The sequence below is a fragment of the Stenella coeruleoalba genome (assembly GCF_951394435.1).
Source record: "Stenella coeruleoalba genome assembly, chromosome: X".
In the NCBI taxonomy this organism is placed as follows: domain Eukaryota; kingdom Metazoa; phylum Chordata; class Mammalia; order Artiodactyla; family Delphinidae; genus Stenella; species Stenella coeruleoalba.
In genome coordinates this window covers 5933454-5960113 of record NC_137152.1, presented here as the reverse complement: position 1 = coordinate 5960113, position 26660 = coordinate 5933454, and the positions used below count along the sequence as shown (strand labels likewise).

Genomic DNA, 26660 nt, shown 5'->3' with positions numbered 1-26660 from the left:
ACTTTTATCCCGGCCCTCTGCCATGGGCGTCACCTCGACACGCTTTCCGAACGCCCCGTCTTTACCTTCCCAAGCCTCTCCTAGAACGGGGGCAGCTATTCTCAGACGCAGACCCCTGGGCGCCTTCTAGTAACTTCCGACGACTCTTGTAGTACCTTGAATATTCACCCGTCTCACTGCAGTCGCTCCTGTTCTCTAAGTGGCCAGGTCCCGCCAGATTCCAAAATTCTTCCTCTGTCTTCCACCCCCAAAGCAGGACTCTCCACGTAGTGCCCAAGGGAGCAGAAGCACGTGGCACGAAGGGGCAGGGCTGAGGCTGCCTCTGCACAGCTCGCCGGGGCGACTGTCTGACCCCGCGCTCCCGAGGCGGCCGGCCGAACCCCACGGGACGTACCTGCCGCCTAGGGCCCCTCTCGCGCTCTGCATCCCCTGACCCGGCCTTCTTCTTCCCGCTGCTCCAGGTCCCGTTCATTCCAAAGTGCAAGCCAAACCCGAGAACCTGTCGGCCTCCTTTGTGGTCCAGGACACGAACGTCACGGGGCGCTTCTCCTGGCAGCTGAGCAAGGCCACCGTCCAGCGGCCTGTGACTGGCTTCCACGTGACGTGGGCCGAGGTCACGACCGAGAGCAGGCAGAACGGCCTTCCCAACAGCCTCATCCTGCAGTCCCAGATCCTCCCGGCGGTGGGTGCCCCTCCCTCCCGGGCCCTTGGGCCGGTACCCGCACCGCAGGGGGGTTACTCACTGTCGGCGCCCACGTCCCATCACGCTGGGGCCAGTTGTTGAGCCGCGTGTGTGCGTTGTCTTCTCCCGAGCGTATTATTTCGCAGGTACTGAAAGACACCACACAAGTGTTGCCGTGAACAGTCGTCTAGATGAACTGTGATTACTAGAGCCCCTCTTCAACCCACGTCTCCTGTCGACACGGGATGCACGCGGTGTAACCACTTTATTCTCCTTTGTGAAGCCTGTGTCCCTCTGGCCCAAGTGGACAGGCCCTGTTGGAAGGGTTAAATTTGGGGAAAAACAGCTAAGAGAACCTTCTTCTTTCTCTCCGTTTCCCCGCTTCAAATCTGGCCAGAGCCCGTAATGAGCTGGCCTGTCTTCCAGGCCACTAATTCCTTGGCTTGAAAAAAAAACCCATGTACAGGCTTCTACCAGCTCTAAAAATGCCCTTAGAATATCCAACTCCTGCTCCAAAAAGAAGAAGAAAAAGCAAACAAAAAAACCCCTTAAATCCTGGAAGGAAAAATTCCATGGAATTGGAAAGTAATTTTTCTATGTGTGTATATATTAGGCTTTATTGAGTTTTGAGAAAAATGTGTTGGCATAAAAATGAACACTGTTGGCTATGGGCATTGACAGATAGATAGATAGATACTGCATCTTAAGGAACACAGTTGGCTCGCTTACGGAAATGTGGATCATGAAGAATTCACACCACAAGATGTGCAGATGAAAACTTTAAACCATGGGAAAGTCTTGGGTTGAGGAATACAAAATGCGGTCGCGGGGTGAGCCCTGAGACTGGCCCCGGCTGCCAAGAGCTGGGCTCTCACTGCCGAGGCTGCCCGGCAGGGCAGGACTCTAGCAAACAGGGACAGACGTTCGACCGACCACGCTGGGGTGTCAAAGCAACCGCACCTGCGTTTACACGGTGATCGCGGGCGTGCGGGCGGGAGGAAATGGGCAGAGAATGAGAGAGTCCGTCGTGTGGCTTTGTGGTCAAGAGGTGCCTAACGGGCGCGTCCTCTCCTGTCCCCCCTCAGGATCGCTCCGTGCTCACGGTGCCAGGTCTGCGGCCGGCCACCCTCTACCGTCTGGAGGTGCAGGTGCTGACCGCGGGCGGGGAGGGACCCGCCACCATCAGGACCTTCCGGACCCCCGACCTCCCACCCTCGGCTGTGCACAGTGAGTGCCGGGGGCCCCCGCCAGCTTTGGGGACACAGAGAAAGTCTTGCTGAAAAAACGAAAATCAACAGATCACTGCAGATTCCTACGGATAGGGAATTCTCTGAACCTGAACTTCTTCCAGGCCTTTGTATGTGCTTTTCCTGGCAGCCACGCCTGCTGCCCGCAGCCCACCTTACACGCTTCCTGGCCCTGCTCCCTCCTCCCTCCCCCCTCCCTCCCTGCCTTCCTTTCTGTTACTTCCTTTTCCATACTTCCATTTTTTTCCCTACATGATGCATGCTTTCTCCTTGTCTTTTAACCACAGATACACATGGGAGGGAAAAAAGTCTATCATCTCATATCAATCTGAATTTTTGTTTTTTAAATTAAGATGTTCAAATATGACCAAATAGCAAATAGTATTTGGCTACGGAGCTTACTTTCTTATTACATATGTTGTTACTATAATCTATTACATGAATTTTCTTCATAACATGACCCAAATCAATCTACTTGACTTACTGCTACGTTAAAAATAACTGTCACGTGTTGTTTCAAAACAGTGAGCCGCTTGTTGGTTTTTAAATTATGCACTTTGCTTTTCTAGCTTAAACCTTTGACATGGCTTTTTAAGTTTATGTGTTAAGAAAACTGAGAAGTCGTTCTAGTTTTACTTGTTTTTTAAAAAATGATGGATCAAATTTGCCCCCCAATAGCTTTCTGCACTTCGAATTTAAAGGAAAAAACCATCACGTGGAAGAGCTCGATGGCCCCTTACGCTTATAAGGGTGAATGCAGTCCCCATGTGCCTCCACTGAAATTCTGTGTAATGAGAGCATGGGTTAAGTTTTAAACTTTCTTGAGGAAATGCAAAGGATTTTGGCTTATATAATTGTGAGCCTAAAAAAAGGGGCTTGTCTTCTTTCTCTTGTGATTTTTTGGCGTTAGGGAGGGAACCAAAGCGCGGGGGGAAGGCAGAGAGAAGAGAGGGAGAGTGAGTGTCTGTCTCTCTGCACGTTCAGAGCCGGGAGAGGAGGGACCTGGACGGGAGGGAGCGCGGGCCCGGGGCCAAGGCGTTCACCGCAGTCAGCGCGTTCCTACTGTCCGTTCAGCCAGCCGGGGAAAGCGCCACGACCGACTGATGTGTCTGTTCTGTCTCCCTAGGACCCCACCTGAAACACCGTCATTCACACCATTACAAGCCTCCAGAAAGATACTGACCTGTTCCCGGAGATGTCTGAACCCCGAGCGAGCGTGTAAGCTCGCAGACCTTCGAGGACCGGCCGCGCCCGCTTACGGGGGCACCAGGCCTTTCCCATAGGACCTTCCGCCCCATCTAACTTTACTGCACTAAACGCTTCTGTCTGTCTCGGACGCGCCTGGACACCAGGGACAAGTGGTGAGACGGTGGACGTGGACACAGTTTCCTGTGAGAATGGAGAGAACACGAAGGCCAGGCCTGTTTCACTGCAAAATCTGTTTCCATACGTGGTTTAGCTATGATCTCAAGTGAATTACTGCAGACCTGAGACTTCCCTGAATTTAGAGCGGCGAATTCTCAAGAGACACCGGCGTAACAAATACACAGTTTATACACGTAATAAGCATGCTAAGCGCACACATAGTAAGCGTCACGTTACTCAATAAACATTTTAAAATTAAATTATTGGTTTGGTTTGCAAAATCGACTGAAGACTATACGGTTTTTTGGCCCTATTTATTCAAATACTTCTTAAGATGATTTTTTATCACGTGATTTTTTAGCTGAAAACTTGTGACCTGAAATATGCCAATTAACTTAGACTTAAAATGTTCCCACTTCCAGCACCTAAGCTTCATTTTCTACAAAGGCAAAGAAGAGCGCAGCCTGTCAATGAGGGTTTAGGGAAGACATCCACAGCAGAAAGGAGTCAGTGCCTTACGCTGCTATCCAGAGTCTGCCTTGGAGAAACTAAACGTCTTTTCTGGGGATGCTCTGTAACATTTCGTCCTGTACTGTGAGAGATTTCCCTGATACGCTATTTATGCTTTTCCTTAATGTGGGGAACGGCTGCTGACATGCTTTGTTTTGCAGCTTTCATGTATCTAAAACTTTGCAAAACCTCTTGCTTGAAATGAAGGAATCCCAACGATTGAATATTTTCAAATCTTCACTGAGATTTGCCTGTTCTTAACGAAAGCAAGCTCTTGACGTGGTAGAATACTGTCCGTGATGTAGAAAAGGCGGAAGGGCTTTGGTTGGTGGAGAAGGACAGCTACTTGCCTTTGACTAACCTTCCTTTACTCCTACAGATGTATTATTATACCTTATTTGAAAAATTTCCCAGGTTCCACGCTAAGCCCTCAGAGCACGAACGCAAGTCAAACACGTTGTCAGTACACAGTATTGCAGGGTATGTCGCGGCAGCCTTAAACCACAAATGTTTAGTTTAATACAGTTTTTTCCTCGAGGGAATACCCACATGTATGTTTTGAAACAGGCACGTGTGTATGTGCGTCTGCGTGCTTCCGTGTGTATACGTATACACACAGGCACAAACACACGTACATACACACACTCATAGACTCACACGTACACACACGTACACCTTGAGGACGCATCTCTGAAGAAACTGTTTTCCCAGCTCAGCAATGGTGGATAAAGACACAGTTCTGCTACAGATCATTAGGGTCATCTATTTTCCCCGTCAGTATTGACACTATGAGAAAAGAGCAACTTAAAAAATTGAACATTTTAAAGGATAGGCTTCCTCGTTTCATGACCTACACAAGTAAAACGAGGAAATTTTCAGTACACTTTCCTTGGGTTTTCACGGTGGGACTTGGAACTGGTCGTTTTGTTAGGTTTCCTGAAAGCCTGCGGGCGCCCTGACTGCACCTGGTGGGGTGAAGAGGAGAGAGAACGTGTTGGCTTTTGTGAGGTTTCCCACTCTAAGAGCAGAAGCCACGCAGAACGCAGACAGACTCTGTCTGTTACCAAATCGATGCCTAGCCTTAGGGAACACAGTCTGTAGGCATGGATCCCTGAAAGAGGATACTGAAAACTGCTTCCCGTGTGTTAAAATTGTTTAAAAGTCGATAAGGCAGACAGTGTTCTGCAGCTTTGGACACGCGGCTCCGTGGGAAATCTCAGAACGGAAGTTCACGGCGCTTCCGGCTGTTTTTCTGCGGCTCCTAACGTGGCCTGGGATGGACTTTAGCACAGGCTGTCCTGAAATCACCTGGTTCCAAGAGTTCCAAATTTTGAATGGAGAGAACAGGAACAGCCTTCATTTCAAACGCCCTTGAGCTTGAGCAAACACAGAGACCTTCTCCGAAACTATGAGCTATTCTAGTGCCATTCCCAGCCTCTGAATTTCAAATTCTTAAAACTTCAAAAATGAAAACTTCACGTGATTGGCTACGAGGTTATCTTTTACCTTAATTTGTCATGAAGAAATCCACCAAGTATTCGTGCCAGCAAGTTTCTGTACTGTTGTATAGTTTAAAATGCAGGCGTATATACATAGATACACGATATTATTAAATTATTAAATAAGCTTAATTTTATAAAATTTAATTATGTTTCTTTTGTCTGGGTAAGAGACATTGAGCAAATATATTTTCAGTTCAGATAAAGGTTCTGTAGCTTACACCTTCCTTAAAAAAATCTGAAGCAGCTCTTACGAGCATTTCATCCTGCTATAATATTCAATAATTTAAATTTTGTTAGTGTTATTGGAAGAAAATTCTATTAATTAGGCAATGAGAGAAACCTGAGTTTCTTTTACGAATTTCAGTAATCTTCAATAATAGTCAAATGAACAAAAATATAATTACTACTTTTTGAATTTTTAACATTTGAGTGCCCTAATAAAGGGCTAAAAAGATCTGTTTCTTATTTTAAAACACAGTTTTAGTGGCTGACTCTCTGATACGTTTTATGGAAATTAGATGCATTTCTCTCACGTGAGAAAAAGTATATTAACTGATAGTATTTACTCTTTAAAAAACTGAGCTCGTCAAACATGACGTCATCAAAGACAGGTGGCTAATTCCATGTATATCGAGGGTACACGCGCTCTTTCTACTTAGAACATTCACTCCTCAGTGATGGATTTACTGTGCTACCCCTTATTCTAAGTGGCCTCTATGGAGCAATTTTTATAAACGAATGTGTGCCCTTCACGTCATCTCGTGTTTTAATATGATATATTTATGACAGGTAATTTTCTGAAATGTTTACTAAACAAAATTCAAAGTTGAAAAACAGATCTATGTCCTAGAAAGCTGAAAGAACCTATACCCCATCTATAGAGCAGGGTTTCTCCACCGCAGCGCTGTTGAGATTTGGGGCTGCACGTTTCCCTGTTCGAGGGGCCCGACCCCTGGGCGCTCAACGCAGGTCTCCACCCAGCAGTTGTCACGAGCACCTCCCCCAGGGGGTGACAGCCACAAGCTCTCTAGTCACGGCCCGCGCCCTCTGGGGGGTAAGGTCACCCCCAGCTGAGAATCACTGCTTCGTAATGTTTACTGAACAGATGAGAATTTGCCCTGTATGAGGAACCCAGTAATTCGCAGGGGTAGGAACCGCTGGGAAGTGATTACACTGGACTTCAAAGCCGTTGATTGTATCTTTTATCAACACTGAAAAATCCGATTAAAAGGCTGAATTTGGACTTGTGTCTGTATCACGTGAGTACAAATATTCATTTTGTCCTACGAATCGAATCGGTCAGTGTCATTTGTGATAACGGCTTATCTACTTAATGCCCTTTCTTACACCGTGTGCTGTGGAGTTCCTCAAGTTTACTCATTCCTACGATTGCAAATATCTCAATCTTGTTAGGCAAACTTCGACGTCATGACCAGAACACAAAGGCTAAACATCTGTTGCATGTACTTTAAGATTCATTTAAAATATAAATGCATAAAGATGGCGACTCTTATCTACGGTTTTGCATGGCCAGACTGAGCTTCTTACCTCTACTGAACATTTTAGCAAGTTATACCATTCACAGGGTGATCAACAGAGGTCTGTATGTAAAGCTGTTACGACTTTTTCTCGACTTAATTATAGTGTGCAGATAATACAACGGCTACCTTCTCATCCAAATGGCCGGTAGAAATCATGTCCCTTAGAGAGGTCATTTAAAGTCAATATTTATTTATGTATGTAATAAAAAATGTTTGATTTCTGTGTGTGTCTATTATGTTATTTAGGGAGAAGTAATCTTGTAAAAAAAAACTTGTAAAAAACAAAAAAGCACTGTAAATAGGCTGATACCCCGTGACTCACGATTTTCATGTTAGAGTTTGTACATACTGATTCCATAATAAAGGATCTTTAAACCCGCGCAGTGGACTAGACTCCTTTCCTCAACACACGCGCACACGCACACACATTCTCTTTCCGTTTAGAAAGAAAAATTAACAAGTTTCCTACGACCCCAGAGAGATTCAAAAAGCCTCACTCTCCTGTCAGCATGGAGGGAATTGGAGGTCCGGTAAGCGCAACAGGGCAGCACGTCATCCTGAAGAAGGCGTCCTGGCCTTGGACGGTCAGGCTTCAGAGTTCTTTCACTGCATTTACAACCCTGACTCCTGATGGATTGGTGATACTTCCTATCAATAGTCTACAAGTTTACATCGCTCCCCGCCCCCAGGATGCACCCATGAAAGGCTAGGTATGTGTAGTGCAGATAAGCTTTCACCCACACTCCGGTGTTTTCAACACCAAAGGCCACTGACGGCTGCCGTCTCCACTCCCCATGCAGCGTCTAGAGAGGTTCCTGGGGCCGCCACGCTGGCAGGCGCTGTGCCCACAGCATCTCCACGGGGGACTCAGAAGAGCGCTGTCCCATAAGACACGACTAGGAAGGTGTTAACGTCGGGAAGCCGGGATTATTTTTCTCTCCATAAAATCACCTATTCGTTTATTTATTAGACACTCACTCAGCAGAAATGTCCTTAGTCTCTGCCGTTGCCTGGTCCTGCCCTCCAGGTGGGATACTGACTAAGCATGGCAGGTGCCAGGTTTTCAGGGGTCTTCCTCTAGGAGAAAGAGACTGGAGATAAGTAAGGACGTCGTACGCGTGAACACCCAGGGAGAGGAAAGGACGCGCAGCGCCGGGTTAGGGAGCAGCCGTGGGGCGCTGAGGATGGAGTTTCAGGCAGGACGCACTGTGGGTTCACAGTGCAGCTAAGCCCCGAGGGATGGGAAGAAGCCGGGCGGGGGGGACCCACACTGAGACGGGGGCACGGCCCTGGGGCGCGAGCCTCTCAGCTGTGCGTCTGGGGTCACTGCTGAGGGTCTTCCGAGTCGCTTGTCCTTCCTTTGGTCTTTCCTAGTCGCTACTTCAAAGTGATGGGATTTGCCTGACAAAAATCACGTCATCGTTTGTTTTCTTTCTTTGTAATCAGAAGCCCTTACATGCACAGAGACTGAAAATTACTGGGCACTGACCAGAGCGAACAATGGTGATAGATACTTTGTAAACGGTATTAGCAACACCTAAGAATCTGGACACAAAGGTCCCCTATTGCGTGACTGCATTTTTGTGAACTTTCTAGAACAGGACAGTCCATGGAGGAAAAAACAGATGGGCGGTTGCCTGGGGCTGGGGGGACGGGATGGGAAGTGACTACTTCATGGGGGACGGGATTTGCTTTTGGACTTAGTGAGACTGTTTTGGAACTGGATAGAGGGGATGGCTGCGCACTTTGAACGTGAACTAAAGGCCACTGAATTATACACTTAAACTGGCCCAGTTTATGTCATGCGAGTCTTAACTTCAATAGAAACAAATACTGGCAATACCACCTAATTTCCGAACACAAACACACGCATATATCATATTCAGTTTTAGCAGTAAGTGAAACCTATTTGCAGGATAACTTATCCCTCTGATTTTCAAATGAAAAGCAAGCAGGAGTGACGCCACAGACGGAACGTTCCTGGTCTTGATCTTGACTAGGGAGTGTCTGGGTTTCAGTCCCGCTCCTCCCGGGCATGCTGTCGGAGGTGGTGCCCCTCCCGCCGCTGAGCCCCAGCGCCAGCTGGCTGAGCCCCCGTCACCACCGAGGCTTCAGCACCGAGGTCCCACCGGCCCCGGTCCCCCAGTGTCCTCCCACCTGGGATGCTGCCCTTGTTCAAGGTGGGGTCTGAGGCATCACCGCCCCGCAGCTGCAGGGCCGTTGCCCCTCCGACTGGTGTCCACCCTCCCTGCTTCCAGCCACCCCTGCCAAGAGCAGAAGGACTGTGGGCTCCCGGCCCAGAGCCCGGGCTTGCGACTTACAAGAGAAACTCGACTTGCACACGTTCTTGACCCCCTGAGCTAGACTATGGGGCCCACAGCAGTGGAGGGCTGGTGGAGGGCCGTGGCAGAGACTCGAAACCAATGAACGTTTTCAGTATGGTTTCCTTTGGGGAGAGGCTTTCACGCAGGTGTGTCTCAGGAACGTGACTTTGTTATAAATTGGAGAACATGTCTACATACAACAGCCGCTTATGGAAAATGTCATGCTCAGCGAGGTAGCTGTGGGTGACAGGGAGGAACTGGGCCCCCTCTTGTGCTGTGACACATGGAGTGTGATGGTCCCATTCACCACCACCACTGCAGTTTGCAGCCAGATCGGGGGCCGACAGGTCCCGGGAGACCCAGGCCCTGGGCGACAGCACCAACAATTCAACTGCAGCCACTGCGCCCAGCGCCAGCCAACTCCACACTGCAGCCACGCACTAGGTCTGCAACAAACACAACGGACAAGGGGACGTGACCTTGGCCTGCCTCGGGGCAGGACCGCGGATGCCTGCACAGGCAGTGGGTAGGGTGCTGTGACTACGCGGGCCTCATTGCCCCACCCCTTACGTCCTTGGGGCCGGAGCACACACTTAAGGGCAATGGAGCCTTAGCAAACCTGACCTTCAAGGCTTCTACTCCAACGCCTAGGGAGCAGACCCTGCCCCCCGATAGGGCTGTGACAACCATGGAGCAAAGAGGAGGCCCCGCCCAACATCCAGTGCAGGCTCTGGTCACAATGCCCATTGCACCCCCTGTCAAGGGGATACCGGCCAGCACACCGAAGAAAGATGTGGCTGGCATCCAGACCAAAAAAAGTCCTCACGCCAAAAATACTGGACTCACAGTTTACATGGAAACACTCCCACATACAAATACCCCTTCGGACCACAGGAGATAACTGTTTCTCCTAAATTCACAGAGACGAAGAAAGTAAAATGAAAAAGCAGACAAACACACCCAATTAAAAGAACAAGAGAAACCCCCTGAAAGAACAAATAACGAAATGGACCTCACCAGTCTACTGGACCCTGAGTTCAAAAAGGAGGTCATAAAAATGCTAAAGGAATTAAGAAAGATCACCGATAGAAATGCAGAGTACTGTGACAAGGGAGTAGAAAGTATAAAGAGGAACCAGTCAAAATCAGACAACTCAATTGCCAAGATAACAAGCGACCTAGAAGCAATGAAGAGAGGACTAAGCAGTGCAGAAGAATGAATAAGTGATCTGGAAGACAGAACAAGAGAAATCACCCAATCAGAAGAGCAGACAGAAGACAAATGAAAAAAGTGAAGGCAACATAACGAGATCTATTGGATAATATAAAGCATGCCAACCTACACGTAACAGGGATCTCAGAGGGAGAAAACAGGATCGAAAATGTATGTCAAGAAATTATGGCTGAAAACATCCCAAACCTAAAGAAGGAAACAGATATCCAGGTACAGGAAGCACAGAGGGTCCCAAACAAGATGAACCAAACAGACCCACACCAAGACATACCATAATTAAAATGGCAAAACTTAATGAGAGGATTCTAAAAGCAGCACGAGAAAAATAGTCAATTACAAGTGAACCCCGACAAGGCTACCAGCTGATTTCTCTGCAGAAACATTGCAGGCCAGAATGCAGTGGCAAGATATAGTCAAAGTCCTGAAAGGGAAAAACCTGCAACCTAGGATACTGCAGCCAGCAAGATTATCATTTAGAACAGAAGGAGAGAAAGAATTTCTCAGTGAAGCAAAAACTGAAAGAATACAGCAATACTAAATCTATCCTAAAAGACAAATGGAAAGGCTTTCTCTACATAGAAAAGAAGCAAGGATCTATAGGAAAGGGAAAATCACAATAGGAAAAGCACATACGTGAAAGGATTGAAGACCATCTAAGTAAGCCGGTACACAGATTAAAAAAGAATCAAAACAATTCTGTATAAGTGATTATAACTACAATTAACAGCAAAAGGATAAACAACATTAAGATGTAAAATAGGACATTAAAATCACAAAATGTAGGAGAGGGAAGTAAAAAAATGTAGATCTTTTAGAATGTGTTTGCACTTATATTACTATCAGTCAAAAGCAAGTAGGTGTAGTTATGGGTTAACATACCCAGGGTAACCACAAATCAAAAACATAGAAGAGATTCACAAAGCCAAAAAGAAAGAAACTCAAGCACATTATAAAAAAAAAAAAAATCACATCACAAAAGGAAAAACAAAAAAGAAGAAATGAACAGAGAAGAACTACAAAACAAACTGTGAAACCAAGTTTAAAATGGCAATAAGGACACACCTATCAATAATTACTCTAAATATCAATGGACAAAATGCTCCAATCAAAGGACACAGAGTGGAAGACTGGATAATAAAACAAGAACCTACAATATGCTGCCTATAAGAGACACACTTTAGGGTGAAAGACATATACAGACTGAAAGTGAGGGGATGGAATACCTATCAGAATGGCTATCATCAAAAAGAACACAAATAACAAATGTTGGTGAGGATGTGGAGAAAAGGGAACCCCTGTGCACTGTTGGTGGGAATGTAAATTGGTGCAGCCACTGTGGAAAACCATATGGAGGTTTCTCAAAAAAACTAAAAATAGAACTACCATATGACCCAGCAATTCCACTCCTGTGTATATATCCAAAAAAAAAAAAACACGAATTCAAAAAGATACATGCACCCCAATGTTCACAGCAGCATTATTTACAACTGCCAATATATGGAAGCAACCTAAGTGTCCATCAACAGAGGAATGGATAAAGAAGATGTGTGTACACACACACACACACACACACACACACACACACACACACACACACAGAGAGGAATACTACTCAGCCATAAAAAATGAAATCATGCCATTTGCAGCAACATGGATGACTTGGAGGGCATTATACTAAGTGAAATAAGTCCGACAGAGAAAGACAAATACTGTATGGCAAAACTTATGTGTGGAATCTAAAAAATAAGACAACCCAGTGAATATAACAAAAAAGAAGCAGACTCATAGATATAGAGAACAAACTACTGGTTACCAGTGGGTGTGTGGAAGGACAATATAGGGGTTGGAGACTGGGATATACAAATTATTGGGTGTAAGACAAGGATGTATTGTACAACATGGAGAATATAGCCAATATTTTGTAATGACAGAAAATGGAGTGTAATCTTTAAAAATTATATAAAATTTTAATTAAAAATAAAATATTTAAAAATAAAGATCATAAGTTAAAAAATAAAGGTATTTTCCTGCAACCTGAAAAAAAGGGTCAATGATCAAATTTAAGAGGAAATCAGAAAATACCTTGAGACAAATGACAATGAAAATACAACTTTACAAAAATTTATGGGATGCAGCAAAAGCAGTTTTAAGAGGGAAGTTCTTAGCAATACCTGCCTTCCTCAAGAAACAAGAAAAATCTCAAACAACCTAACCTACCACTTCAAAGAATTAGAAAAAGAACAAACAAAACCCAAAGTCAGAAGAAGGAAGGAAATAATAAAAATCAGACAGGAAATAAACAGAGATCACAAAACCAAAAAGATCAATAAAACCAAGAGCTGGTTTTTTGAAAAGATAAACAAAACTGACAAAACTCTAGACAGGCTCATGACGAATAAAGGAGAGAGGACCCAAATAAACAAAATAAGAAATGAAAGAGGAGAAATAACAACTGGTACTGCAGAAATACAAAAAATCATAAGAGAAAACTATAGTTTTCTGTAGTTAGTTACATGCCAATAGTTACATGCCAACAAACTGGACAGCCTAGAAGAAATGGGCAAGTTTCTGGAAACACACAGCCTGCCAAAACTGAGTCAAAAAGAAATACATAACTGTAATAGACTGATCGCAAGAAGTGAAATAGAATCTATAAAACAAAAACAAAACAAACAAACCTCCCAGCAAACAAAAGTGCAGGACTAGACATCTTCACTGGGTAATTATACCAAACATACAAAGAAAAACTTATACCTATTGTTCTCAAACTATTCCAAAAGATTGAAGAGGAGGGAACACACCCAAATTCTTTCTATGAAGCCACCATCACCCTGATACTAAAACCAGACAAAGACACTACAAGAAAGTAAAAGTACAGGCCAATATCTTTGATAAATATAGATACAAAAATCCTTAACAAAATATTAGCAAACCAAATCCAACAATACATCAAAAGGACCATACACCATGATCAAGTTGGATTAATTCCAGGTTCACAAGAATGGTTCAATATACACATATCAATCAATGTGATACACCACATTAACAAAAGAAAAGACAAAAACCACATGATCATTTCAACAGAAAATCATTTGATAAAATTCATTGTTCATGATTAAAAAAAAAACTCTCATCAAAGTGGGTATAGAGGGAACATATCTTAATATAATAAAAGCTATTTATGATAAACCCACAGCCAACATAATTCTCAACAATGAAAAGCTGAAAGGCGTCCCACTAAATTCAGGAACAAGACAAGGGTACCCACTCTTGCCACTTCTACTGAACACAGTATTGGAAATCCTAGTCACAGCAGTTAGACAAGAAAAAGAAATAAAAGGTATCCAAATTGGAAAGAAAAAGGTAAAATGGTCACTATTTGCAGATGACATGATAATCTATATAGAGAACCCCAAAGACTCCATACAAAAACTATTAGAACTAATAAATGAAGTCAGCAAGATAGTAAGATAGAAAATCAACATATAGAAATCTGTTGTATATCTTACACTAACAATGAAATTCAAAAAAAAAAAATCAACAAGCCAATCCTGTCTAAAATTTCATTAAAAAAATACCTAGGAATAAAGTTAATCAAAGAGGTGAAAGACCTATATGCTGAAAACTATAAAACACTGATAAAGGAAAATGAAGATGATTCAAAGAAATGGAAAGATATCCCATGCTCTTGGATTGGAAGAATTAATATTGTCAAAATGGCCATACTACTCGAAGGAATCTATAGATTTAATGTGATCCCTATTAAAATACCCATATTTTTTTCACAGAACTAGAATAATCCTAAAATTTGTATGGACCCACCAAAGACCCAGAATTGCCAAAGCAATCCTGAGGAAAAAGAACAAAGCTGGAGGCATAACCCTTGCAGACTTCAGACTATCCTACAAAGCTACAATAATCAAAACAGTATGGTACTAGCAAAAAACAAAAAAAACCCCAGACATATAGATCAATGGAACGGAATAGAGAGCCCAGAAATTAAACCACACACCTATAGTAAATTAACCTACGACAAAGGAGGCAAGAATATATAATGGAGAAAAGACAATCTCTTGAGTGAGTGGCATTGGGAAAGTTGGACAGCAGCATGTAAATCAATGAAGTTAGAATACTCCCTCACACCATGCACGAAAATAAACTCAAAATGGCTTAAAAACCTAAATGTAAGACACGACACCATAAAACTCCTAGAAGACAACATAGGCAAAACATTCTCAGACATAAATCATAGCAATATTTTCTTAGATCAGTCTCCCAAGGCAAAACAAATAAAAGAAAAATAAACAAATGGGACCTAATCAAACTTAAAAGCTTTTACACAGCAAAGGAAACTATCAACAAAATGAAGACAACCTAATGAATGGGAGAAAATATTTGCAAATAACGTGACTGACAAGGGATTAATAGCCAAAATATACAAACAGCTTATACAACTCAACGACAAAAAACCAAAAAAACCCAATCAAAAAATGGGCAGAGGGGGCTTCCCTGGTGGCGCAGTGGTTGATAATCTGCCTGCCAAGGCAGGGGACACGGGTTCAAGCCCTGGTCTGGGAAGATCCCACATGCCACGGAGCAACTAGGCCTGTGTGCCACAACTACTGAGCCTGCGTGTCTGGAGCTTGTGCTCCACAGCAATAGAGGCTGCGACAGTGAGAGGCCCGTGCACTGCGATGAAGAGTGGCCCCGCTTGCCGCCAACTAGAGAATGCCCTTGCAAAGAAACGAAGACCCAACACAGTGAAAAATTTTTTAACTAATTAAAAAAACAAAAAACCTAGAAATCCAAAATATCAAGCTTGTTGTTAACATCTACCTCTTAAATTTCAGTTAAAAAAGGAAGATGGCATAAAATTATTTATAATTAAAAAAAAAATGGGCAGAGGACCTAAATAGACATTTCTCCAAAGAAAACATACAGATAATCAATAGGCACAAGAACAGACACTCAGCATCGTTAATTATTAGAGAAATGCAAATAAAAGCTACAATGAGGTATCACCTCATACAGGTCAGAATGGCCATCATCAAAAGGTCTACAGTTAATAATCGCTGGAGAGGTTGTAGAAAAAAGGGAACCCTTCTACACTGCTGGTGGCAATGTAAATTGGTGCTGCCACTATGGAGAAAAGTATCGAGTTCCTTAAAAAACTAAAAATAGAGCTACCATATGATCCAGCAATCCCACTCCTGGGCATTTATCTGGAAAAAATAAAATCTCTACTTCAAAAAGATACATGTATCGCTTCTCGGCCTTTTGGCTAAGATCAAGTGCAAAAAGATACATGTACCCCAATGTTCATAGCAGCACTATTTACAACAGCCAAGACACGGAAAAACCCAAGTGCCCATCAGCAGATAACAGATTTAAGAAAATGTGTCATACACACACACGAGCACGCGGGCACACATGCACACAGAGGAATATTACTCAGCTGTAAACAAGAATGAAATATTGTCACTTACAGCAACATGGATGGACCTAGAGATGATCATACTAAGTGAAGTCAGTCAGACAGAGAAAGACACATGTTATATCATATCATTTACATGTGAAATCCAAAAAGTAATACAAATGAATCTATATACAAAACAGAAACAGACTCACAGACACAGAAAATAAACTTATGGTTACTAAAGGGGGAAGGGAACAGGGGGATAAATTAGGAGTATGGGATTAACAGATACACACTACTGTACATAAAATAGATAAGCAGCAAGGATTACTGTACAGCACAGGGAAGTGTATTTAATTTCCTGTAATAACTGCAATGAAAATTAACCTGAAAAGCTATATATAAATATATAACTGACGCATGTGGATGTACACCTGAAACTAACACAATATTGCAAATCAACTACACTTCAACAACAACAAAAAAGAAGTAAAGGGAAATGATGACCCTAGAATTTCATCCGGTTTCCCCCAATGGTTAAGATCTTCCAAAACTGTACTGCAGTACAGTATCATAACCGGGAGACTGCCACCAACACCGTCCAGAGAACGTACTCAGCTGTCGCTGGAGTGACATGCACACGTGTGTGTGTTCATTTAGTTCTATGTGATTTTATTATATGCGTACCTGCCATTGTTTTTTAAGCAAAAGAACATCGAAAATACCATAACTTAAGGAATTCATTTTAAAGAAGTATTGTATATTTTTGCAGTTTCCCTCAGGTTGAATGCTATTCGCTTCATGGGTGATTTTAACTTTAATGCTATCGAAATGATCAACTCAATATGCGTTTGATGCTGTCTTGAATTTCAGGCAATGAATTGTTTTCCTAAAGCTGCATGCATACCAGTTCTGTCTATAAAGATCTGTCTTGTCCAATGAAACTAAATTTATGTATAAGTAAAATCCACGGATATGAAAACTCATTTCATGGATTGAGAGGAATGTAGGTGCACATTTATGATCTAGAAGTGGGTTTAGGGAGGAAAAAAAAAGGAACAGTGAAATTCATTCCCGTTTAGAAAGTCAGACCTTGCCTAAAGTCGGAAATAGATTTGGGTTTCAGATGAACATCACACCTCAAGGTAAGTTTTGAACGAACACCTCCAGTTGTGAGCACGAGTCCCACCCCGGCTCAGATGCTTTCAAAACGAGTTGCCTGTTAGATCCCAGGGGAGTTTTAACCAGGGTGCTCTGGCACTTTCAGGTCTGGACTGAAGCGTGGGCATCAGGGCTGTTTTAAAGGGTCCCTTGGTAATACTAAGATGTGCCCATGGTGAGAAGTCCTCCTGACCCTGAGGAAGTGCTGAATAGTACATGTCATAAACATCCTGCTTGTGGAGCTGAAGAAGTCAAAATCATACCAAAGCATCACATTCTGATTACACCAGAGCGAACCGAAGTTTTCCTCCCCTAGTTTATGCTTGAGTAAATGACACCTAAAGATGGAGCTGCAGATCTGAGGATGCATGCAGATATACACAGGTGTAGACGGACGTAGGTATTCCTATACACAGACGTCTCCCATTCAGTCTTTTGGTTGTAATGGAGAATTTATTGTGGGACACATTGATGAAACACAGGGTAGTCAAATATAGTTTTGGATATTCTAGTGTGTGTGTTAGTAGAAATTACATTTCTTTCCTGGCTGCTGTGGAAGACCTTTCACAGAGGCAGCTTAAGTGGTTTAAATGCAGTCTTGGGGAGCCAATTAGAATGGAGCAGGCGGTGTACTTACAGCCCCAGGTCGTGTGCGATCCAAACCTGACTCTGAATGACCTTTTCACGCCAGGTATCTCTCGCCTCATCTCAAACAACAGCCCATCACATGCAGTTGGGTTCATCACCAATAATGGAAACCATCCCTCATTCCTTTGTTGATTGGACACGCCTGGTATTGCACTGGGTTGATCGTTTGATTGTAAGACACCCTTTGTATTTTACGAGAGAAACGGCTAATACAATCAACCCCAGAGCAAACACTGAGAGGACGAACTGTAAAGCACTTGGCTAAAGGGGCCATTTGCAGTAACTCATTCATTTCTACCATCCAGGAGGCAGACAGCATCTGAAGGCTCAGAAGGATGAGACATAAATTGTTTAAGTCAATTGCTCAGATCAGGTAGCTGGTGAGTTCCAGAGTATGAAGACGAACCCAGGCCACAAACGTCAGGCCAGCATCCTAGCCGTTAACCACTGAACTCTGCCTGCCAGCCTGTCTTCCATCAGCTCCAGTTACAAAAGATACCGTGTAGCCTTTAGAAGTAAGCACGCGATCTTATGTGTGTGTAAATAGATGCTTATGAAATACTATGTATATATGTGTAACATATGTAGATATATATGAAATGTAAATGATACTAAATATATCTTTTTATGTATATATGTGACTTGCTAGGTAGGAGGGCTTTTGCTTGTTTGTTTATCCTGTTTTGTTTTTGGTTTTGGAGTTACCCTCACGGATTCCCCACGAATCTTGATGGTGGAACGTCCCTAGGGCTTCTGGATTGATTGTAACATGCATCCAGACAGAGAACCACTGCCTTACGGGGTTGTCCAAACTCTCAGACAGAACTGAAGTCTTTTCCGATGTGCCCACAGCGTCATTTTCTTGCAGTATGGCTTGGGTTTGGCGACTGGAACGCAGACTAATAAATGTGGGTAACCGTGAAGTTCTTTTACAAAATCTTTTCTTTTTTTCTCTTCTCCTTCCCTTACCCAGATAGCAGGGGAGAAATCACAACTGTTTTATTATTTTACACAGAAAATCGTCCTTACATGTTTGTTTCTGAGTAAATTTGGGAAACCAAGGAGACATACTTTTAAGGACTTGGTTGACCATCTGAATCACAGTGCTGCATTTATACAGTCATCAGTTTTGTTTGCAATGACTCACCCTGGGGTTGGCAAATGATTTGCCAGTCAGATGGTAAATTTGGAAGTCTGCCTAGAGGCTTTAAGAAAAGAATGAAAAAGAAGCTTTCATGTGACTGAATGTTCCGGATGGTCTGGAATGTAGAACAGGTGGTGAGGTCTGTACTCTTGGCTCATGCCACGTTTCTGAGCTCTCGATATCTGCCCAGTCCTTAGACTGCAAGTTGAAGATGCATTTACAGGAGCAGGTGTTTCCCAGTACTTTTTTTTTTTTTTTTTTTACTATATTTGTATATAAATAAGTGATTATAGGATGAACTCTATCAAAGGTTAAACACATATATCATGGGGTAATTATTTTCCTTAAAACACGTTTACTGACTAAGCAGTAGATGGAAGACCCAGTATCACTGTTTGTCTATGTGAGGATAATTACAATTTCCTCCAAAATAATTGCATGCAATGGTTTAAGATTTAACAGTGAAAGGATTTACTAGTCCTCCGTTCCCAGAGGTGGTCATGCAAGAGGGAAGAGTTGCTGAAAGACGCCCCAATATTTGCAGGAACAGTGATGCAAAGCATTTCCGTGCTTTCCTTTTCATCAGATTCACTCACACTTCCTTTCTCCAAAACATCGGGGTGTGAGTCTGGTTCCAGGCTGACGCGTTGTCACCTGCCTGCCCCCAACCCCATCTATAAGACTGTCCCTTGGGATCTTCCAGAGGCTCCCAGAGGTGTTCCAGACCGAAGCCCAGGCCCAGTTCTGTTCACGTGGCAGGAAAGGCACAGGCTGGCCCTGCAGCTGTGGTCCAAGTGCTGGCGCGAACGCTCCACACGGCGTGCACAAAACCCCTGGGCATCTTCACCCCTGTGAGCTTACAGGTGCTGGACTCTCGTTTGGCCACGTGCCAGCTTCCTCAAGGAACCCCTGAAGCCCAAACATCAGCATTTATCCAGTTGCTGACGAGCCAGCACCTGTAAAAAGCAAAAGAAATCACCGAGGGAAGGGGGCGGGAGTCACACAGGGCGCAGCATCTCCATCCCGCCCACGGGCTTGGCATCGCAAGCTGGCCAACCGCAGCCCCGCTGCGTTACATGAGATCAGCTTAAATCAACACGCATTGTACAGCAGACAGCACGGCTGAGGGCCTGAAACCTGCCTCTTAAGGAGATGCACGGCGAGCTCTGTGGAGTCTCCAAAAGTCTTCAAGAGATGAACCTTGGGCATGAATTTTTTTTTTTTTTTTTTTTTTTTTTTTACCGCCTTCAGAAGTCATTTTTGAGGGTTGCTTTTTGCTGTGGAGTTTTTGATCCATCCTCATCACCCCCCTACAGAGCATGTAGGGCTTGGCTGAAGCCTGTTTTCTTGATGTCTGTCCAGAATCAAAAGGCAAGGAAGCTTTAGTCCCAGAAACAAAGGCTGGGCTTTGGGGGTGGGAGGGGGCCTTCCAGTCAATGCTGGCTTAAAGGGGGAGAGCATATTCGCGTCCACAAGCACAGCTTTGTCGACCCAGAGAGGCCCGTACAGCGGACTGCCCTGCTCAGTGATGAACTGCTGATGGTGGGTGGGAGGTGGGAAATGGAAGTGGGACATCTGATCAGGAAATCAGTCACAAGCTCCAGCCCACTGGGGAGCCAATGCAGACAACGGGCCGCATGCCAATGCCACAGCGGCAATGCTCCTGGCCACCAGGGAAGCTCTGAAAATGGAGCTTGGAGTCCGATCCAGTAACTCTCCAAGCCACCCTTTGTCAAGCAAGCCAGAGTCTATGCCTCCCCGCGAGTGTCTACACTTGGCCACTGCATTTGAAATTTGTATGCCACTCCTTATTAACTTGCTTAAACATCGGTGCTCTCAACCACTGCGTGACCTTGCAGATTTTTCTGCACAACGGCATTGCAGAAGAAAACTTTAATTTGCTCTCTCTTTCCCTCTGTGTTTTAGCTGCAGCAGAACATTTGGTGCTTGACGTGCCATAAACTCTATTCAAATGCAGCCAAGGTCCTTGACTGGACAGATCCAGAAAACCTGAGGATGTGAGGCCAGCCCTGGGGACCTGTTTTCTTGCCTCGTCCATCTTCCAGGGGCCACCTTGCTCCTCGGCCTGAGGCCCCTTGCCCCACCTCCAAAGCCGGCCGCGGTGGGTGGAGTCCTTCTCACGCTGTGTTCTTCCGCCTTCCTCGTCCACCTTTACGGATCCTTGTGGATCCATCCAAATGAGCCAGGAAGCTTGCCCTGTTCTCAGCTGGTTAGCAACCTTAACTCCATGTGGAACTTTAACTCCCCCTTGCCCCATAAGGTAATATATCACAGATTCCAGGGAATAGAGTGTGGACCCTTGTGGGGCAGCATTAATCTACCTTCCACAGGACCTGGATACGTTCTCAGACTAAAACATTCAGGTGGGAGACTCACACATCTATTAAATACGGAGAGTTCCTGTTTCTTACTCCCTACGTTCTCAGCGACCCAGAGGTACACGTTGCTAACATTTTCATGTGTATCCTTGCACCCCTTCCCCTATGATTTTACAGAGCAAAATCTTTTTACATAAATTCCAACTATATGCATTGTTCTTCAACTTGCCTTTCTCATCCATTAATGCATCTTGTTGAACTGTCCATGCCAAGGCATATAAATCTATCTTCTTCTAATCAGAATTCCTAGATTTGAATGCCACGAATTACGTAATCATTTTTCAAGGGATGGAATTTGAAGAATCAAAATTCTTCCCTTGAAGACTGGCTAGCATTAGTGACGCATTTTTTATGAACACAATAGGGGTGAAAGTGACGCTGCATGACTTTTAAATCTAGGTCGTAGGAGGTAACACACTCTCTCTCTCTCTGTGTCTCTCGTATTGCTCCTGGGACCCAGCGGCCATGCCATGAGGAAGCCCCAGCTTCGTGAACAGGCCCATCTGCTGTGGTCTTCATGACCAGCCTGCCTCAACCACCAGACACATGAGTGAACAAGCCTCCAGAAAACTCCAGTCACTGCCCAGGTGGGGCAGGATGGATGAGAGTGAAATTCTTAAACAGCTAAGCCCTACTTATTTAACAAGTGAATGCAACTCTCTTTAGATAGTTTCCCTGTCGGACATGGAGAAGCCTAGAGTCTGAAATAGGGCATTTTTATTTTTTTTTTTATTTTAAAAAATTTATTTATTTTACTTCTTGATTTTTTTTTAACATCTCTACTGGAGTATAATTGCTTTACACTGTTGTGTTAGTTTCTGCTGTATAACAAAGTGAATCAGCTATACATATACATATACCTCTCGTGTCTGCCTCCCACCCTCCCTATCCCACCCCTCCAGGAGGTCACAAAGCACCGAGCTGATCTCCCTGTGCTATGCAGCTGCTTCCCGCTAGCTATCTACCTTACATTTGGTAGTGTATCTATGTCCATGCCACTCTCTCACTTCATCGCAGCTTACCCTTCCCCCTCCCCGTGTCCTCAGGTCCATTCTCTATGTCTGCATCTTTTGAAATAGGGCATTTTTAGAGGAAATTCTTTGGGGGATTCTGGAAAATCTTGGAGCAGGATGTTAAGAATTGTTTTCAGTCATCCATAGGAAATTTTTTCTTCTCTTTTACCAAGTGCATTTTTCAGAGAACACAAGGAGGCCTCTTCTGAACCATACTATAGTAGCATCACAAATAGGGACCGACAGAGTCCAAGGTGCCTAAAACACGGGGCGGGGGGGGAGGGGAGGGAAGGAGGAGGGGCTTCACTCTCCCAGACTCCCTCTCCCCAAGCACAGCCATGGGCTCCAAACACTTTTTTGTTCGCTGACACCTACTAGTAAATGTTTTTAAGCATTCATCTTCAATTTGTTCGTACTTATTATTTTGCAAATAATATGCATGCATTATTGTGTTCATATAATATTTACATTGTAAAGCAGAATTATAAAAAGGATGGTATAAACATAAAATTATAAAGCAAAAATATTTTTCCATGTATTTTATGTATAAATAATGCATATTCACTTTTATTATCATAAAAAACTATAATTTGAAAAGATACATTAGCTTTAATAACGTCCAGGCGGGCTTCCCTGGTGGCGCAGTGGTTGGGAGTCTGCCTGCTAGTGCAGGGGACACGGGTTCGAGCCCTGGTCTGGGAGGATCCCACATGCCGTGGAGCAACTGGGCCCGTGAGCCGCAACTACTGAGCCTGCGCGTCTGGAGCCTGTGCTCCGCAACGACGGAGGCCGCAACAGTGAGAGGCCCGCGCACCGCGATGAAGAGTGGCCCCTGCTTGCCACAACTAGAGAAAGCCCTCGCACGGAAACGAAGACCCAACACAGCCAAAAATAAAAAAATAAATTAATTAAAAGAAGGCTCAACATTTAAAAAAATAAATAAATAACGTCCAGGATGGTTGACTTTTAATTATTTTGCTAATTATAATGGCTTAATAATATAATTAGCAATGATATCCAGATATAATACATACTCCAGGGAAGATCACAGCTATCAACAGTGTATGTAAATTCACATCTTTTTTTAAAAAATAGATTTATTTTATTTATTTATTTTTGGCTGTGTTGGGTCTTCATTGCTGCACGAAGGCTTTCTCTAGTTGCAGCGAGCAGGGGCTACTCTTCATTGTGGTGCGCGGGCTTCTCACTGTGGTGGCTTCTCTTTGTTGCGGAGCACGGGCTCTAGGCATGTGGGCTTCAGTAGTTCTGGCACGTGGGCTCAGTAGTTGTGGCTCGCAGGCTCTAGAGCGCAGGCTCAGTAGTCATGGCTCACGGGCTTAGTTGCTCCGCGGCATGTGGGATCTTCCCGGACCAGGGCTCAAACCCACGTCCCCTGCACTGGCAGGCGGATTCTTAACCACTGCGTTACCAGGGAAGTCCCCTGTAAATTCACATCTTAAATGATGCTCTTGATTACTTCAGATGTGGCAAGTTACTGCTTGTCTGATCTCATTCAATGTTCGTTGTGTTGACCTCATTATGGGGCTAGTGAAAAGCTTCTACTAGGATTAAACAGGACAAGAGTCAACTGTGCTCTTACCTTCTTCTCTTGGACTCGAGATATGGGTAAGTATTTTCAATCCACAGTTCTTTTATGGGAAAATGTTAAGCTACAAGTCCATTTTGTAGGGGCTAGATTAGTTAGACCTGGATGAAATAATCTACAAATCTACTTAACCGTACATAAGGCACAGGACACTATAAGTTGGGGATTAAGTAAAAGCCCAGCTCTGGGCTCCCACAAGCTGCACAAACTCCCAATTTGTCCTCAGGACATCTCGCATTCCAAGAACAGGACATATCCCATCTGTCATGGAACCATGTGAGGACTCAATGTCAAGCTGACGGTTATGAATCAATACATCTTTATATATATAATATATATACCACACATTTGTATACATGAGATATATATATATATTTTAAATTGAAGTCTAGTTGATTTGCAATACCACATTAGTTTCAGGTATACAGCACAGTAATTCAGATAGATTTATGTTCTTTTTCGGATTCTTTTCCCTTATAGGTGATTACAAAATATCAAATAGAGTTCCCTGTGCTATACAGTAGGTCCTTGTTGCTTATCTATTTTATATAAAGCAGTGTATCTATGTTAATTTTAACCTCCTAAGTTATCCCTCTCCCCTCCCCCCACCCCAATTTTTCCCTTTGGTAACTATAAGTTTGTTGTCTATATCTGTGAGTCTTTACATTTTGTAAATAAGGTCACTTGTATCCCGATCTTGCAATCCTACTCCTGGGCAAACTCTAGTTTTCCAGAGTAAACTATAATTTGAAAAGATACATGCATCCTAATGTTCATAGCAGCACTATTTACAAAAGCCAAGACATGGAAGCAGCCTTTGTCAGGCTGACAGATGGATAAAGAAGATGTCTCACACACACACACACACACACACACACACACACAATGGAATACTACTCATCTGTAAAAAAGAATGAAATAATGCCATTCGCAGCAACATGGATGGACCTACAGATGATCGTACTCAGTGAAGTAAGCCAGAGAGAGAAAGACAGACATCATATGATATCGTTTATATGTGGAACCAAAAAAAAAAAAAGCAATCAATACATCTTAATCACCCTCTTAATTATTTAACTAGAAATAAATATAAATGGAAGTTATAGTACTTTCTTTCTACATCCAAACTAGTTGTCTTATAAACTTCACCCTATGTTGGGACCACCAGATTAGACAACCACCACTGAAGTACAGCCATAGTGGGACTGTCTGTGGAATTACCTCTGGGGGAATTAACAAAAAAAAGTTCTTTAGTATTTTTCAGTTTATTTTGTAGATGGGTCAGGCCTGTGGGGGGAAAGACACTTCTTGGGGTACCAAGAAAGGAAATGCCTTAAAGTGGCATTTCCATTTCCACAGATTATACCAACTCTGCAATAAGGATGTGAGAGGTATCTAGGGCTGCCCATGTTCTGGTTACACAATCCTCCAGACATTTCTCCAAGGAAATTAGCATTTAAGAAATGTCTATGTAATGAATGAATAAATGAATAAATGTCAAACACACCAATGACTCACAGGGAGATACAAAGTTTCGCCTGAATTCTTACATAATCCTTACGGGGCATCCCAACCTTCAAGATGGAGGCCACCAGCACCTGCCCCAGGGAATGGACGCTGGTTCGTGCTTATGTTGGTGCTAGTGGGCATGTATGTGTGTCCTCGATCCGACAGTCAAACGCACTTAATGGTAGTAAAAAGCACTGTTACGTTCCGAAAGCTCTGTTTCCTCCTCCGTCTTTTTTTTAAAACTTCTATTCTGAACTACTATGGAGTCCTTGCTAAAGATAAATACTTCCTAGTGATGATTTATGGAGACTCAATAAAGAATTAAGAATGGGAGCCAATACTGCCCTCTCCTCCCTGTGTTCCAAATCCCTCTTCAGTGTGGAATTGGTACCATGTGTGTCAGGCAACAGTTGGGGGAACTCCGATTCTCACTGTGACCCAGGAACAGGCCAAGAACAAAACTCATGCTCATTTGGAGGGGGACACAGGATGTTTCTGAGCAAAGATCAAGAGACACACTACAGGGAGAACGAATTGGAGGTGATTTTGAACAACAAAGACCGACTCCCCTGAGTAGCAGAACTAGAGTGTATGTTTTTAAAAAAATTAGATGTGGACTGTTTTGATCAACAATGGATAAGAAAGGAGGGAGGGGAAATACTGGTTCTTGGAAAAATGTGCCCTTTCTCCATCAAGTGTTATCTGTATATCCCAGTAAGTTATCTTGCATCCACTGTTTAGCATGAAAAGCAACAACAAGAAACAATGTTGATATCTGGTTTGATTGAAGGACTCAATGTTTTTCATTTAAACATTGTAAACCCAAGGACAGTTTTATAACTTCTTTGGACATGGTTGTTATATGCAGAACAATTTGTCTTAAGTGGGAATAAATTCTAGTTACCTTTTCCCTGAAAGTGCTTTACCATTTAACTATATTTGTTTTATTCTTTAGGCAATGATAGAGACGGATGCAAACTGTCCAACGAAGCACAAAGACTGGAATTATGTGCCAAGCGAATTTATAGCGCTAAAAAGGCCCCTCAAACAATATTGCTCTTCCCCTGGCTTTTGTGAAAGAAGAATGCTGACCACTGACTCTAGGCTCCCGCAAAATTCAGTTGAATTTCTCACAACAGCATCCCTGCCGATGCCAGGAGACAGAACCCACATTCATTTCGCCCCTCAGGTCTCAGGAGCTTCTGCAATAGGACAACATCTATAGAGCTCTGCAGTTAGCTGGCAGCATCAGACGGCACAGTGACGGCCGGGGCGTGGAAACAACTCCTGCCGGGAGACGTACCCGAGAGGCTGTCATGTGAGACGGACTGTAAGCCCTGCCTTGGAAAGACGTCTGCTA

The 26660-nt window shown here is 43.7% G+C and overlaps 2 protein-coding genes across 10 annotated transcripts in view; one reads left to right on the top strand and one right to left on the bottom strand.

Annotated features, from left to right (window-relative positions):
* ANOS1 (anosmin 1) overlaps positions 1–7221 on the top strand; it is a 190055-nt gene extending 182834 nt beyond the window's left edge. Inside the window, exons 12-14 of the mRNA XM_079910394.1 lie at positions 462–682; positions 1768–1909; positions 3056–7221. Of these exons, the coding sequence (XP_079766520.1) occupies positions 462–682; positions 1768–1909; positions 3056–3111 (419 nt within the window). The 3' untranslated portion in view covers positions 3112–7221. The remainder of the gene's footprint in view (positions 1–461; positions 683–1767; positions 1910–3055) is intronic.
* Positions 1–26660, bottom strand: part of LOC307180268 (uncharacterized protein) — a 524184-nt gene that overhangs the window by 15486 nt on the left and 482038 nt on the right. For all 9 annotated transcript variants that reach the window (XR_013825710.1, XM_079910429.1, XM_079910422.1 and 6 more), the window contains one exon: positions 744–831. Coding sequence is in view for 8 of the 9 variants with exons in the window: in XM_079910429.1 (XP_079766555.1) it covers positions 744–831 (88 nt within the window). In the remaining variant the exon portion in view is untranslated. The remainder of the gene's footprint in view (positions 1–743; positions 832–26660) is intronic.